Source organism: Mixophyes fleayi, chromosome 3 (assembly GCF_038048845.1).
Source record: "Mixophyes fleayi isolate aMixFle1 chromosome 3, aMixFle1.hap1, whole genome shotgun sequence".
NCBI classification, from domain to species: Eukaryota; Metazoa; Chordata; class Amphibia; order Anura; family Limnodynastidae; genus Mixophyes; species Mixophyes fleayi.
In genome coordinates this window covers 352,215-370,032 of record NC_134404.1, presented here as the reverse complement: position 1 = coordinate 370,032, position 17,818 = coordinate 352,215, and the positions used below count along the sequence as shown (strand labels likewise).

Below are 17,818 nucleotides of genomic sequence, written 5' to 3'. Positions count from 1 at the left end.
GAATGGACTGCAAGGACAGCGCCCCCTCTGGAACGGACTGCAAGGGCAGCGCCCCCTCTGGAATGGACTGGGGGGACAGGGCCCTCACAAAAGCAGACAATGCTTCTGGAATGGAGACAGAAGCTTGCGACTCAGAGCTGGAGACAAAGGCTGAAGATGGTCTTCGGAGTGGACAGTCCTGTAAAAAATGTACATCACTGGCACAGTAAAGACATAGTTTGTTGGTCCTTCTGCTCCATCGCTCCTCCTCGGTCAGGTGGGGGTGTGGAGAGCACCTGAGAACCTGGAATTTGCTTCAGGGTTCTCGATTAACTGCAATTTTGTGGTAGGATTATTAGAAGGTGCTGCTTACGAAGAGTCAGAGGCAGACAAAGTTGGTAGGGATATGTTAGCAGCACAATTAGACTCCTTATAGCAAGATACAGACACAGAAGGGTGTACAGCAGTAACTAGTTTGTCCCTGGGAAAATAATTTTCAAGAGAAAAGCAGGTACTCTAGCTGGATGTATTAGGGATGGAAACTGGAAGTTGCTTAAGCACTTTATTTAGCAAAGAAGATACTTGCGAATTTTGAGTGCGTAGTTGGAGAATGTCCACTTGAAACATCTGGAATAGGGGATTTTCGGAGGAAATAGTAGCCATGGTTTTTAGAATGCTGGATACGGAGTAAGCCAATACCCTGGGAATTCGCTACACACGGGAAGAAAGCGTGCAGTAGCAGGCTCGGTTTTAGGGCCAGATCATACTGTCAGGGTTCCCAAGGTAATACCACGGAGAGAAGGTAAGTGAATTAAGTGGTTTATTAGAAACACAGGTAATACCGGTTCAAGATGTAAAACTGGTAAGGCAGTAATATAACTACAGTTCTTAACAGTGGAATAGGCAATGCTGTAACGCGTTGGAGAGATGCAGTAGTCAGAAGGTTGCAGGGTGGATACCTCTGGAGGAGATGTGAGAGGAGTAGCCTGCGGGATCCAGGGTTGGAAACCTCTGGAGAGGTGGTGAGAGGAGTAGCCTGCGGGTTACAGGGTTGGATACCTCTGGAGAGGTGGTGAGATGAGTAGCCTGTGGGTTGCAGGGATAGATACCTTTATGAAGGTGGGGAGATGAGTAGCTTGCAGGTTGCAGGGTTAGATACCTCTGGAAAGATGGTGAGATCAATAGCCTGCGGGTTGCAGTGTTGGATACCTCTGGAAGTTGCTTAAGCACTTTATTTAGCAATGAAGATACTTGGGAGATTTGAGTGCATAGTGGGAGAACGTCCACTTGAAGCATCTGGAACAGGGAATTTTCGGAGGAAATAGTAGCCATGGTTTTTAGATTGTTGGATACGGAGTAAGCCAATACCCTGGGAATCCTCTACACAAGGGAAGAAAGCGTGCAGCAGCAGGCTCGGTTTTGGGGCCAGATCATACTGTCAGGGTTCCCAAGGTAAGACCACGGAGAGAAGGTAAGTGAATTAAGTGGTTTATTAGAAACACAGGTAATACCGGTTCAAGATGTAAAACTGGTAAGGCAGTAATATAACTACAGTTCTTAACCGTGGAATAGGCAATGCTGTAACGCGATAGAGAGATGCAGTAGTCAGAGGGTTGCAGGATGGATACCGCTGGACGAGGTGGTGAGAGGAATAGCCGCTTTAAATTAAGATTGATGTAGGTCGCACTGACGTCACACTGAAGTGCTGAGCACCTGTGTCTTCGGAATGACTCGCTGTCTGCATGCTGATCCATCGGAAATCTGGAGCTTCCGTTTTCAGGTAAGTCTGTTTATATTGTATTCGTTTTTTGTGAAATTGGAATTTTTTGTAGGTCTCAAGCGCGCCAGAGTTCTCCTCACCGTTAAAACCATTTCCACCGTGGTGAGGGACTAGATATGAGGGGTAAAGCTGATGGCTGAGTCAAGGGTGGCTCAAAGGCAGCTGGCTTGGGTGACAGGAGACAGAGTAATGGTGTCAACCAAGAGAGAGATATTGGGAGGAGGAAAGATAATGAGCTCGGATTTGGAGATGTTGAGTTTCAGGAAGCGCTGTGACAGCAGAGAGACAGCTAGATACTGGGTTACAAAGGTAGGTCAGGGGAGGAAAGATAGATTTGCGTCTCATCATCATAGAGGTGGTATTGGAGGTCAAATGACTAAATAAGTTTACTAAAAGAGGTGGTATAGAGAGAGGTAGAAGGCAAACCGAGAGAGAGTTGTTTCGTGAAGACCCAGGGAGCAAAGGGTGGTGTGCAGAAAGAGAATGATCAACAGTGTCAAAAGCAGCAGAGAGAGATCGAGGAGTATGAGAAGGGAGAAGTGACCTTTGGACTTAACTGACAGTAAGTCCTTAGTTAATTTAGTGAGGGCAGTTTCAGTTGAGTGAAGGGGACGGAATCCAGACTGGAGAGGGACAAGAAGAAAGTGGGAAGAGAGAAAGTGGGTCAGACGATTGAAGACAATTGATTTGAAAATTTTAGAAGCAAAGGGAAGCAGAGACACGGGGCAATAGTTGGAAAGAGGATGGGTCAAGAGAGGGTTTCTTAAGAATAGGGGAGATGAGAGCATGCTTGAAGTCCGAGTGGAAGATACCAGTGGAGAGACAGAGGTTAAAGTAAGCAAGGTGACAATAGACAATGGTAGAGAGGTAGCGGAGGAACTTGGAGGGGACAGGGTTGAGATAACAGGTGGTAGAAGAAGAGGAGGTGAGAAGATAGAGGATCACTGGCACAGTTACAGAATGGTAGGAGCCAAGGGTGGCAGAGTGAGTGATAGAGAAGACAGATGGAGGAGGCAAGTCTGACGAGAATAGGAATCATTGTGTATAGAGTCAATTTTGTCTTTGAAGTAGGTGGAAAAGTCAAGAGTGGTGATGGACGAGGGGGGAGGAGGTGGCGGAGGGTAGAGAATTAATGGTAGCTAGAGGCATCTGGGTTTATTGGACAGGGAGGAGATGAGAGATGTGAAATAGGTTTGTTTGGCAAGAGAGAGGGCAGAATAGTAGGAGGAAAGGATGAACTTAAAGTGGATGAAGTCAGCATTTGAACGGGATTTCCTCCATTGGCATTCAGAGGAGCAGGAGAACTATTGGAGGAGATGAGAAAGAGGGGAGTGCCAGGGTTGGGGTTTAGATTGGCGGAGATGAAGGGGGTGGCTGGGGCTGCAGTATCAAGGGCAACAAAGAGCGTGGAGTCTTAAAGATAGACAGCAGCGTTGGGGCATGATAGGTAAGACATGGGAGCCAGTAAGGGTTAGAGGGAGGAAGCAATGATGATGGAGTTAATGCTGTTGATGGTGAAAGCGACTTTGGGTGGGAGATGGGGCAAGGGGTGAAGAAACGGTAAAGGAAAAGAGATTGTGTTCAGAGAGAGGGAAGACAGAATTGGAGAAGTTGGAGGTGTCACAGAGATGGGAGAACACTAGGTCCAGGGTGTGACCATCATGGTGGGTGGTGGAAGTTGTCCATTTGGAGAGGCCATAGGAGGAAGTGAGAGTTAGGAATTTAGAGGCAGCGGTAGTAATAGGAGAGTCAGTAGGGTTGTTTAAATCCCCAATAATGTTAGTAAGAAGATCAGAAGAGAGGAAATGGGAAAGCCAGGCGGCAACATTATAAAGAAATTGGGAGGAAGGGCCATGGAGGATGATAGGTTACAGTAACTCAAAGGTGAAGAGGGGAGAAGAGGCTTGTGGAGTGAACCTCAAAAGGAGAAGAAGCAGAGGGAGGGTTCAGGGAGGATAACACTGTAGATGTAGCCAGGAGACAGTAGGACACCTACACCACCACCATGGTGGTCACCAGAATGGCTAGTGTGGGAGGAGAAACCTCTGTTGGAGAGTGCAGCAGGGGAAGCAGTATCAGAGGGGATGGTGAGTAAGAGAAGCAATGGGAAAAAGGATGGTGGGAATAGATGTTCGGGAGGGACAAGGTGATATGTGGTGGTGGGGGGAGCCACAGCGGATAGAGGGGATATGCTTGGGTCTGCTGTATGGAGTAATGATGTGGGGAGTCATGTGTGGGAGTGAGTGGAAGTGTTGAATAGAGCGTAATAAGGTACAGGAGATGTACTAATTGAGACCTATGTTATGTATTTAATGTGGAGGTGCCCAGGAAATGGACTTGTGAATGTGAGTAGATGATTGTGGGATGACATTGAGTGAACCACTCATGGTAAGTTCCTTCCAGATCATTAGGAGGTGTCAGTACAGCAGTAGTGGGGGAAAGATTTATCAGCACAGGTGATACTTGACACCATTTTATTTCCCTATGTGTTTCCCATCTGCTAGAGGGATATAACTGTGTGTGGGGAAGAACCTGATGAGTTGTGAAGTCAGCTCTATGGGCAGATAATTTGGTTCCTCCTTGTGTCATTGTTAGACAATGGTGTCCTCTATCTCACCAGGGATCAGACATTTCTCAGTTAGTATCTGAAAATCAGAGGTGGCTCTGGGTTCCTGGTTAATTTTGGCAGCACATAGAAGGTCCTTATCTCAAGATGGTCCTGTATAAGGTCCAGTATGTATGATATGTAGGGGAGAATCCACTGATTCTGTGTTTTACATATAAGCCCATGTATGTAACCCAACATGTTTCCTTTGTCTGCTGGTTTCATTATTGTGTTCTTACAAGATGACAAAATTACTAAGACTGGGGCGGAATTGTCTATGTATCGACTGATCACCTACATTGGGGCCAGTGATGGCCCTACCAACCATATTGATACAACAGTCTCTTAGTCCATCTCCCAACATTTATAATAGCTGCCCAGCTACATACTAATCCCTCTATCATTTGTATGGAACTCAGGTGTTAAGTGTCAGGGAAAGTAGAGGTATTTAGCTGGAGGTAAAATCAGAATTACAGGGAGAGAGAAGGGGTAAGTGGGGGAGTAGGGAACAGTTCTACTAAAATAGGTGAGTGCATGAAAACAGATATTATCAAAGCAGCCCCCTCTTCCCAGTTAGGTATAAGAGGCTGATGGAAATGACTCTCCATCAAGAACAGAATGGCTGCATCTCATAGCAGTCCACCATAAGCTACGGGTCTAAGGGGGCAGGACCCAGCCCTCCAAAGAGCCAATGTCTCATGTACTCTTGATTACCTTTCTGCAGTCAACTTTGCTGAGTAGAAAAGGGGGACAAGTGAGGCCTCTGCTCACATCTGCTGGATAGCAGGATGTCTGAGCTGTTAATGAGCCTGGAGGGTGGAGGTAAATATTGGAGGAGGAACTGATTGAGGTGTTGTAGGATCCCAAAATTACAACAAATGTGAAGAGAGTGACAGCGTTAATGTCGTTAAAAAATACACATGTAATATAAAGTGTATAAATAAATAAAGTCCAAAGTTGGATTTAAGCTTTTCATATAATTATTCAAGGTGTGCTGATTGTGAAAAACACGTGATCACATCACCGAGAAATCATGCAGTGAAAAGCTCGTTGGCATTTGAATGCTACTTACAATATTCTGGAGATGTCTGAATATATCCTCAACGAAATAAAAATACATACAGGATGTAATGGGTGCTAGGGGGACGAGGTCACACAAACCACAATCCGCTTTCTGACACCCCACGTACTCACCCGATCCTGAGGGACAACTACGAGACACACCGTGCCTTTCTCAACAGCAATCCGGGAACCACACCTCTCGTCTGATCACCCTAGCACATCAGCCTATACTGGGCCTGACCTCTGGTTCCTACAGGGGAACCACACCTCGCGTCTGACCACCCTAGCGCATCAGTCTATACTGGGGTCTGACCTCTGGTTCCTACAGGGTACCCATGCCTCTCGTCTGATCACCCAAGCACATAAGCCTATACTGGGGTCTGAACTCTGGTTCCTACAGAGGAACCACACCTCGCGTCTGACCACCCTAGCGCATAAGCCTATACTGGGCCTGACCTCTGGTTCCTACAGGGGAACCACACCTCTCGTCTGACCACCCTAGCACATCATCCTATACTGGGGTCTGATCTCTGGATCCTACAGGGGAACCACACCTCGCGTCTGACCACCCTAGCGCATCAGTCTATACTGGGGTCTGACCTCTGGTTCCTACAGGGGAACCACACCTCTCGTCTGATCACCCTAGCACATCATCCTATACTGGGGTCTGATCTCTGGATCCTACAGGGGAACCACACCTCGCGTCTGACCACCCTAGCGCATCAGTCTATACTGGGGTCTGACCTCTGGTTCCTACAGGGTACCCATGCCTCTCGTCTGACCACCCTAGCACATAAGCCTATACTGGGCCTGACCTCTGGTTCCTACAGGGGAACCACACCTCTCGTCTGACCACCCTAGCACATCAGCCTATACTGGGGTCTGACCTCTGGTTCCTACAGGGGAACCACACCTCTCGTCAATTCACCCTAGCGCATCAGCCTATACTGGGGTCTGACCTCTGGTTCCTACAGGGGAACCACACCTCTCGTCTGATCACCCTAGCACATCATCCTATACTGGGGTCTGATCTCTGGATCCTACAGGGGAACCACACCTCGCGTCTGATCACCCTAGCACATCAGCCTATACTGGGGTCTGACCTCTGGTTCCTTCAAGGGAACCACACCTCGCGTCTGATCACCCTAGCACATCAGCTTATACTGGGGTCTGACCTCTGGTTCCTACAGGGGAACCACACCTCTCGTCTGATCACCCTAGCACATAAGCCTATACTGGGGTCTGACCTCTGGTTCCTACAGGGGAACCACACCTCTCGTCTGATCACCCTAGCACATTAGCCTATACTGGGGTCTGACCTCTGTTTCCTACAGGGGAACCACACCTCTCGTCTGATCACCCTAGCGAATCAGCCTATACTGGGGTCTGACCTCTGGTCCCTACAGGGGAACCACATCTCGCGTCTGATCACCCTAGCGCATCATTCTATACTGGGGTCTGACCTCTGGTTCCTACAGGGGAACCATGCCTCTCGTCTGATCACCCTAGCACATCAGCCTATACTGGAGTCTGACCTCTGGTTCCTACAGGGGAACCACGCCTCTCGTCTGATCACCCTAGCACATCATCCTATACTGGGGTCTGACCTCTGGTTCCTACAGAGGAACCACACCTCTCATCTGATCACCCTAGCACATCAGCCTATACTGGAGTCTGACCTCTGGTTCCTACAGAGGAACCACACCTCTCGTCTGATCACCCTAGCACATCATTCTATACTGGGGTCTGACCTCTGGTTCCTACAGGGGAACCATGCCTCTCGTCTGATCACCCTAGCACATCAGCCTATACTGGAGTCTGACCTCTGGTTCCTACAGGGGAACCACGCCTCTCGTCTGATCACCCTAGCACATCATCCTATACTGGGGTCTGACCTCTGGTTCCTACAGAGGAACCACACCTCTCATCTGATCACCCTAGCACATCAGCCTATACTGGAGTCTGACCTCTGGTTCCTACAGGGGAATCACACCTCTCGTCTGATCACCCTAGAACATTAGCTTATACTGGGGTCTGACCTCTGTTTCCTTCAGGGGAACCACACCTCTCGTCTGATCACCCTAGCACATCAGCCTATACTGGAGTCTGACCTCTGGTTCCTACAGGGGAAGATACTAAAGAGAGAGACAGTTTACATACAAAACAACGAACCTGCCAGTGACCACCGCACCTATGGTCACCTGTTACTGCTCCTGCTTACCTGCTCTATGCCACCAAGGCAGGACCTAATATCCTAGTGGCCACTAAACAACTATCAAGGGTCTAGTACCCTGCTAGACCAATGGTCTTGAACCCTGCTAACAATAAGGGCCCTGTGCCCTCTTCAACTATATGGGCCTTCTGCCCCACAACTAACTATTGGTCCTTGTGCCCACTATCTAACTATGGGCCTTGTGCCCAGTCTGACTACTTATGTCTAACCCTAAACCCTTATGCCCCCTACTTGCACCACAGGCCTTGTGCCTGAACTAGAGGAGTAATTATACTTACCTGTTCCTCGCAGGATACTCGACTCTTCTCTTCTCCTGTTTGGTACGCTGTTGTCCAGCATCTTCTTGGCAGGGTAGCTCCTGGCCCTTACAAGGGCTCCCTGCCACTATCACCGTCTTCAGTGCTTGACTCGCAGCTTCTGGACGTCCGTCCTCTCTCTCTGCAGCCGGAATTCTGTAAAATGGTGACGTCACTCTGCGTCTTGGTGATACGACGAGCCCTGATTGGCTTTCCGCAGCGCCAACAGTTCAAACGACCAGAGGGGAGCCATGATTGGTTCCCTTTCCTGGCCGCTGATTGACCGACAGGAGAAGCTGAGGCCTGATTGGCTCAGACGCTGGTACCTGTGGGAAGAGAAGATGGGAATTTATCACCACTGGATTCCAGGAATGATGAGTCTTCTTCTTGTTCTTTTTTCTTCTTATTTTCTCTTCTGCTCTTCTCCCAACTTCTTCTTTCTTCTTCTGTCTTCATCCTGTTGACGGGCCCCTTGGCGGGGCACACTCTCACACAGAATCCTGAATGAGTCTACAATTCACCCAGTTGATAGAAGAGAAGAACCAGAACTAGGTCATTGCAATGTTGCAATTCACATCATCATGGCAAAATGTATTATGCCTCTGCAGTGGTATTACTAGTGGGGCGTTTCACTGAAATACCCAACTTACTGTTTATCTGAAACATTACACTAAATCCCCCAGCACACTCTTATAACCAGCAAAGGAGCTGCTATGTCTAAATGTACATAACAATGTAGAAGCCTCAGTTGCACACATTTGTAAATGTATAGTAAGCCACCCGCTATTTCACTGCATTACTGATAATAGGGTGGTCCTATCTCTAAATAGTGAGAGTCCCTATTTTTGGGCCATACATATATGTATTTTTAAATTGAGAGCTAACTTACCAAGAGGTACAGGGACGCACGCAGGGGGAGGTCTCTGGTTCTCCAGAAACCTCTCCCCTCCCCGAACGAACGGTACTGTACAGCACCCACGGCGCTGTAAAAGATGCGTCCGCGCCAGTGCTGTATTGCATTGCCGCGGATGCTTCTTTGCAGGTGCTGTATAATTCAGATTCGCCGAAATGGAGCTGCTGCGCATGCTCTCTCGCTCTATTTTGTTTTGGTTGGGGGTGGGCGGAAAAAAAATCCTGGGTTTGCCCCTGAGGTACCCCAGAAGCCTCCAAATAGCAATACAGCACCAGAACTCCCCCTTAGCTACTGACACCAACATGTCTCTTAGACAAACAATACAGAAGTGGAAGTTGTTCAATCAATTTATAGGTTCATTGCAGCTGCTTGAAAGGGTGGGGTTATCCTGAAAGGAACAAACACATCATCATCACCATTTATTTATATAGCGCCACTGATTCCACAGCGCTGTACAGAGAACTCACTCACATCAGTCCCTGCCCCATGGGAGGTTACAGTCTAAATTCCCTAATATACACAGACACAGAGAAAAATAACTCCAGGCAAGTAGAGTAAAGGACAGAGAGCTGATATCTCTCCATCACATCAAGAGGTATATGCAATTATATTCACCCGAACATCGCAGTTGCGCATTTTTTATGGTAATATGGTACTGCAATGTTGCTGATTTCCCTTCACAACCCTATCGGGGCTAAGGGAAATCCACAATGTTGTGCTTCCGCAGACAATACAATATGCCCCCAAGTGCATAGTACAGAGCGCTATGGAGTGTGTGGCCAAAGCCTCTGTGGAGCCTCTGCTGAGGAATATGGGTGCCCCATACCATCAGATGCCCTAGGCTGTTATCCAGGTTGGACCAGCACTCACTTCACAAGCAGCATTAATGGAGAGCGAGGGACTTATTACTGTAGAAATCCACTAGGTGGAGCCCTCTGCTCATTCTTTACACTGTGGAAAGTCTATCTCTGTTCTCCTAGACCTAGGACATATCTCAACATATTAAAAGCAAAACCTGTGCAAAAAAAACCTCCTCCCACACTCCCTAGACCACGCCCACCTTTGCGAGTATCATCATTTATTTATACAGCACCAGCGATTCCTTAACACACACTAGGGTTACTTTTGTCATAATGTTTTAGAGTGTTGGAGGAAACTCAGGGAAACATGGGGAGAACAAACAAACTCCACACCCATGACCCCAGCACTGTGAGGCAGACAGGCTAACCCGGCGGTTCCCAAAGTGTGCGCCACGGCTCCCAGGGGTGCTGCGGGCCAGCCAGGGAAAAAACAACAAAACAAAGACTTACAAATCCGCCGGGCGCCGGGACCCAGCATCCTCCTCTCTCATGCAGCTTGTCAATGTACAAATCCGTGCGGCGCCGGGACCCAGCATCCTCCTGAGGGCAGAGGAGGGGGCAGCGTGAGAGGGGGCAGTGTGTCTGGATGCAGAGGGGGCATTTTTGCATACAACTAAATAAGTATTTCTGTCCTGACCTAAATACTTATTACAATTTTTTGACCCAACTACTTCTAAAACAGGACTGCTCAGTAATTATTTTGGAGGGGTGCCTTGAAAAAATTATGGAGACTCTAAGGGTGCCGCGAACTGCAAAAGTTTGGGAACCACTGGCCTAACCATTGAGCCACCATGCTGCCCACTATGATATGTAGGTTCAGGGGGTATGCCAACATGGTGATATCTGTGTTATAAACTCAGGACTGTCTGGTAGTACGCCTACATGATGGTGTCTGTGTAATAAAATTGGGACTGTTACCTCCCTCCCTGATGTGTAGCACAAGGTCAGTTACTCTCCCCCTCTGAGGGTAGCAGTTACTCTTTCCATTATCCAGGATCTCAGCTCCTCTCCTGTGAAGTGTTAAGCTGCCCATTACAAAGATGGCGACATGTCTCTCTGTGTGGGAGGAGTTTTGTATTTCCTGTGGGCGTGACTCTGGTCACTGCTGTGTGAACCTGTCAGACAAGTGGGTTACATTTCCTGGGTTTGGGGAGTGATACATTGTGTCTGTGTCGTTGGATACTGGACTCACATTGTGTAGTTGTGTGTCTGGAATAATGAATGAGAGGTTTTGTGTTTATGTAAGAGTCTGAGAGTGTAAGTTATTTGTGTTACAGGGGGGGGTGCGTTGTGTGAAGCTGTGTGCTGCATTGTGTGTCACAGTAGCTTTGCATTGCGTTAAGTTGTGAAGGGTGTGTTGCATTGAGTTGTGCATCATAGGAGCATTGTGTTGTGTTAAGTTCTGCATTCTGTGTCACAGGAGGTGTACACTTTGTTGCTTTGTGTGTCACAGTAAGTGTGTGCAGTGTTACACTGTGTTTGTCTCAGACGATATGCAGGGAGAATCTCGGCATCAATCTGTGTCCTGCGGCTGGACGTTGCCTTCTCTACTCCTGGGGATCGCTGTGACGTGGTCGTGGTATTACCGGACACACGTATGTAAGGTCAGTGTGCAGACGACCGGGAAGGCGCATCTCTCTATAATTGACCCCAATGGTGGAAGTGGAAATTTAGTAAGTGGCTGGAGAGTGATAGTGTTACAATGTAGCAGTAGGAGAAGTGGTGGTATGACATACCCCGTATACCCCTCACTTCTACCACTGTGTGTGTGTGTGTGTGTGTGTGTGTGTGTGTGTGTGTGTGTGTGTGTATATATATATATATAGTAAGTGGTAAGAATGTGGTAGTGCTACAATGTAGCAGTAGGAGAAGCAGCACATTACCTAGAGCATCACACAGCCTCTGCCGGTTGCCTTCTTCCCATAGTGCATCCTGGTGCCAGGTAAACGGACACACACTCACCCAGTCGTCCACATGATGTAAAATAAACGTGGTTCATCGAACCAGGCCACCTTCTTCCATTGCTCCATGGTCCAGTTCTGGCGCTCACGTGCCCATTGTAGGCGCTTTCGGTGGTAGAAACGTGTCAGGATGCAGGACCCAGCAAACTGTGATGCAAAGTGTGTTCTGACACCTTTATATCACAGCCAGCAGTAACTATTTAATCAATTTCTGCTACAGTAGCTCTTCTGAGGGATTGGACCAGACGGGCTACTCTTCACTCCCCACACGCATCAGTGAGCCTTGGGCGCCCATGACCCTGTTGCCGGTTCATCGGTTGTCCTTCCCTGGCCCAGTACTAACCACTGCATACTGGGGACACCCCACAAGACCGGCCCTTTTGTAGATGCTCTGACCCAGCCGTTTAGCCATCACAATTTGGCTCTTGTCAAAGTCACTCAGATTACATTGCCCATTTTTCCTTCTTCCAACACATCAACTTCAAGAACTTACTGTTCACTTGCTGCCTAATATATCCCACCTCTTGTCAAGTGCCGTAGTAACAAGATAATCAATGTTATTCACTTCACTTATCAACAGTCTTAATGTTGTGACTGAACGACACTTATAATGTAAGTGAATGGAATTTGATAGTTTTACAATGAAGGTAGTAGAAGTACCACCATATACCGGCCTACTTACACCACTGATTTACACCACAGTGACAGCCATAGGCTACATCTGTCCTAGACACCACCCTTCCTGGCACACAGTGACGGATAAGCTACATCTGTCCTAGACACCACCCTTCCTGGCACTCAGTGACGGCCATAAGCTACATCTGTCCTTGACACCACCCTTCCCGGCACAAAGTGACGGCCATAAGCTACATCTGGCCTTGACACCAGCCTTACGGCACACAGTGAAATCTATAAACAACATCTGTCCTAGACACCAGCCTTACAGCCCACAGTGATGGCCATAAGCTACATCTGTCCTTGACACCACCCTTCCCGGCACAAAGTGACGGGCATAAGCTACCTCTGTCCTTGACACCAGCCTTACGGCCCACAGTGATGGCCATAAGCTACATCTGTCCTTGACACCACCCTTCCCGGCACAAAGTGATGGCCATAAGCTACATCTGGCCTTGACACCACCCTTCCCGGCACTCAGTGACGGCCATAAGCTACATCTGTCCTTGACACCAGCCTTACGGCACACAGTGAAATCTATAAGCAACATCGGTCCTAGACACCAGCCTTACAGCCCACAGTGATGGCCATAAGCTACATCTGTCCTTGACACCACCCTTCCCGGCACAAAGTGGCGGGCATAAGCTACATCTGTCTTAGACACCACCTGTCCCGGCACTCAGTGACAGCCATAAGCTACATCTATCCTTGACACCAGCCTTACGGCCCACAGTGATGGCCATAAGCTACATCTGGCCTTGACACCACCCTTCCCGGCACTCAGTGACGGCCATAAGCTACATCTGTCCTTGACACCAGCCTTACGGGACACAGTGACGGCCATAAGCTAGATATGTCCTAGACACAACCCGTCCCGGCACACAGTGATGGCCATAAGCTGCATCTGTCCTAGACACCACCCGTTCTGGCACACAGTGACGGCCATAAGCTACATCTGTCCTAGACACCACCCTTCCCGGGACACAGTGATGGCCATAAGCTACATCTGTCCTAGACACCACCCGTCCCGGCACACAGTGATGGCCATAAGCTGCATCTGTCCTAGACACCACTCTTCCAGGGACACAGTGATGGCCATAAGCTACATCTGTCCTAGACACCACCCTTCCCGGAACACAGTGATGGCCATAAGCTACATCTGTCCTAGACACCACCCGTCCTGGCACACAGTGATGGCCATAAGCTACATCTGTCCTAGACACCACCCGTCCCGTCACACAGTGATGGCCATAAGCTGCATCTGTCCTAGACACCACTCTTCCTGGCACACAGTGACGGCCATCAGCTACATCTGTCCTAAACACCACCCTTCCCGGCACAAAGTGACGGCCATAAGCTACATCTGTCCTAGACACGACCCTTCCCGGGACACAGTGATGACCATAAGCTACATCTGTCCTAGACACCACCCGTCCCGGCACACAGTGATGGCCATAAGCTGCATCTGTCCTAGACACCACCCGTCCCGGCACACAGTGATGGCCATAAGCTGCATCTGTCCTAGACACCACTCTTCCTGGCACACAGTGACGGCCATCAGCTACATCTGTCCTAAACACCACCCTTCCCGGCACAAAGTGACGGCCATAAGCTACATATGTCCTAGACACCACCCTTCCCGGCACACAGTGATGGCCATAAGTTACATCTGTCCTAGACACTACCCGTCCTGGCACACAGTGATGGCCATAAGCTACATCTGTCCTAGACACCACCCGTCCCGACTCCCGGCACACAGTGAAGGCCATAAGCTACATCTGTCCTAGACACCACCTGCCCTGGCACACAGTGACGGCCATAAGCTACATCTGTCCTAGACACCACCAGTCCCGGCACACAGTGACGGTCATAATTTACATCTGTCCTAGACACCACCCTTCCTGGGACACAGTGACGGCCATAAGCTACATCTGTCCTAGACACCACCCTTCCCGGCACACAGTGACATCCATAAGCTACATCTGTCCTAGACACCACCCGTCCCGGCACACAGTGAAGGCTATAAGCTACATCTGTCCTAGACACTACCCGTCCCGGGACACAGTGACGGCCATAAGCTACTTCTGTCCTAGACACCACCCTTCCTGGGACACAGTGACGGCCATAAGCTACTTCTGTCCTAGACACCACCCTTCCCAGCACACAGTGACGGCCATAAGACATCTGTCCTAGACATCACCCTTTCGGCACTCAGTGACGGCCATAAGCCTCATCAGTCCTAGATGCCACCCTTCCCGGCATAAGGTGCTATATTGTGCACAAAATTTTCCTATGTATGTATATGCTGACACAGTGATTTTTATTGTTTGCTTTAGAGCGCCAGACATTTTTATTGTTCTCACATATGCGGTGGTATTAATTGTCCTGGCTGCACTTTTTCAAATTATTTTATTCACTTGTACACATTTCATTAATTTAAAGTGCACCTTCTTTTTCAGTAATCTGCCCTAAATGCCATCCTTCCCGGCACTCAGTGATGGTCATAAGCTACGTGGGTCCTAGCTGCCACCCTTCCTGTGATTCAGTGTGGGCCAAACGCTACACTTCGGATAATAATTTCTGCCAGTCATATTGTTGCAGAACACAGTATTTATCCAATACTATGAGATTCCTGGATGCCATTAATATGTGATTACTTTAGTTATTCAGCTTGTGGTGTCAGGAGCCTTCTCTAGGAAAGAGTGATATATCCCATAATGCTGGTATACAATACATTTTCTAATGTTCAGTACAACACAGTACATGGCTTCACATGGTGGAAGAACAGGTTCATGGATGGGTCCGTTTCAATATAAACTGGTCCTCTCTCAGTCACCGCTCTATAAAACATATAGCAATTGAGGATAAACCTTAAGTCAATCATAGAATAAGGCTGGGTACACACTATACAAAATTCCTCCTAATTCGATATCCTTAAATATTTACCAACAATTAAAAAAAAAATTGTCCCGTTCAGGATGTTGACATATTAAAATACATGATTTACCTTCAGATCTGTGCTCTTCATCTGTCATAACCATCAGCTGAGAAGATCTTGACTCCACACTCCATAGAGATCTATGGCTACAGCTGGTCCTGAGTACATACACACTGCAGGATTGGAACAACATTGTTCCATCATTGAATAAAATCTTTTGTCCAGTTTAAATTTCAATTGAATCGGTACGATGTGCTTTGAAAGGATAATCATTAATCATTGCAGCGTAGACACTAATGTGACATCTGGCCGATCGGTCGTTTATCGTTTGAGTGGCCTGATAATTAGCTGAAAACATTGTAGTGTGTACCCAGCCTATTGCTTATTCTCTTTAGAGAGAGTTTGGCAGATTCAGCCTTCAGGAGTCTGTATCAGTCACATGATAGCCCCCCTCATGAAGAGACGAAAAATGGACCATTCTACTGCCTATTGTTCATGATGCAATGTCCATAAAGCTTATGTACTGAAAAGGCTCAAGACATCCAGTAGAGACTGGATCAGTGGGTATGAACTCAATGGTTCTCTGCTGGAATAAATGTAAAGGGTCGGGGGCATGGAATAAATCGTGTGGTACTTGCTCTCTGCTAGACATCCTATAATATAACTGACCTCGCTTACTACAGACAACCCAGACATGGTGCTCACTGATTCACCGTAAATCGCAAAGGGTGACTCCTCCGCTATCCAAAAAGGTTCTTCTTGCCATTATTTCAGCTGAGAAGAGACTTGCAGATCATATTGGAGATGACTAGGCGGACTTTTCCCTTATACGTCAAGACATGTAAAAGATGAGGGAACAAGTAGGAGAGGCGGAGCAGATGATATCTGTGTTGGAAAACACTACGGCGCCTGTTAAAAGAGATATGATTGAGTTAACTAGCCAAGTTAACAGCTGCAAACAAAAACTCTCGGATCTAGAGGGGCGCTATTGTCGCAACAATATACGCATTGTGGGCCTTCCTGAGAGAGCGGAGGGCTCCAACCCGGAGGCCTTCTTCAAATCTTGGCTGATAAATACATTTGGAAAGGAGGCCTTCACCACACAGTTCGCGTTTGAACAAGCCCACCATTTCCCTCCTCAACCCCCGCAAGCGGGTGCTCTGGCCCGAACATTTATAGCAAAATTGCTTCATTATCGTGTCCCAGATGCTGTGCTGCAGCTAGCCAGGACCAGGGGTTCCTTATGTAACCCCCTGTCACTGTGTGTAGTGTGGTGTGCAAAGGGTACACAGTGCACCTCCTTCTCAAGCCCTGGCTAGCCGATGGGCATAGGTGTAAATGATCAGGGGGTCCCTGCACATGCAGGTGTTTCTTTGTAGTTAGTAGGACACAGGTGATGTCACTTTGGTGCAGTGTAATAGTCACAATAATTTGGGCGCCAGACCATCTCTATAACAAACTGAACTTTTATTTACACTCCTCTTCCTCCAGCACGATAATCATAATGGTTGCAGCAATAAAGAAATATATATACATCTCCTTACTCTCTCCAGCACAGTTCTTAATGTTATCCAGATGTTAAATAACATAATTTACATGTCTCTTGCACTCCTTACTCACTGCAGATCACCCTCCTCTGCAGGGGCACTCACATGGATGCTAACAGGCAGGCAGCTTCTCCTCCATGCAGCTCTGACACACTCTGTGTACCTCTCAACTGCAGCTCTTCCCTCCTCTGCGGGGATAATGTCTCCTGTGCTCTGACACGTCACTCTGTGTACTCTCAGCCTCAGGATCTGACACTACAGCTACCATGCCTCTTGTAGCAGCCCTCACTCCAGGGCCTCTTCCATGCGAAGTGTCCCCCTCTATCTTGGGTTATCTATAGTGGCATGGAGTTCTCCCCCTCATCCAGGGCACACATTCCTTGCCCTGGCTCAGTCACCACGCTCAGACAGCCAGGCAATGCTGGGGGATCCTGGGAGCTTCCACCCCAGGTCCCCAGCTACCATCTCTCCTCTACTGTGTCTCCTCTCTGTCTCTCCTCTGTCTCTCTTCTCTATCCCCCCTTAATGACAGCCCCTCCTTCTTTTCCCTCAGTCTCACAGGCTGGGCTGGGTTATCACCATGGTTACCTGTTTATGTAACTCTTCATAAACTTCTAGCTTACCCTCTAGGTGACCCCTCCTGTATTCACTGAAGTGCAGGGTTTTACTAGAACACCACTAAGGGGGTGTTACATTCTCCCCCGATTAGCTGGGCACCCTAAACTACACCTAGTGGGGCTGCCTAGCTAATCTCACTCACACCTAACTCACATATGAACACACACATGTAAACTTTTCTACATCACTATTGCATGAAATATCAAAATGTAAAGTGAACACAGCATAGCAATACAATGGTAGTATGAATATAAAACACATTTCACATTGCATACCCCACAACACCCCCAATGGATGTAAACATGTGAGTCACAGGTGTCCTGTTTTCTTTCAATGTACATTCAAATGTGG

The 17,818-nt window shown here is 48.1% G+C and overlaps 1 protein-coding gene across 1 annotated transcript in view; it reads left to right on the top strand.

The window, feature by feature from the left end:
• The first annotated feature begins 10,831 nt into the window (after positions 1-10,831).
• The window catches only part of ABHD1 (abhydrolase domain containing 1), a 47,495-nt gene continuing 40,508 nt past the window's right edge, over positions 10,832-17,818 (top strand). Inside the window, exon 1 of the mRNA XM_075200994.1 lies at positions 10,832-11,332. Coding sequence (XP_075057095.1) covers positions 11,222-11,332 — 111 coding nt within the window. The 5' untranslated portion in view covers positions 10,832-11,221. The remainder of the gene's footprint in view (positions 11,333-17,818) is intronic.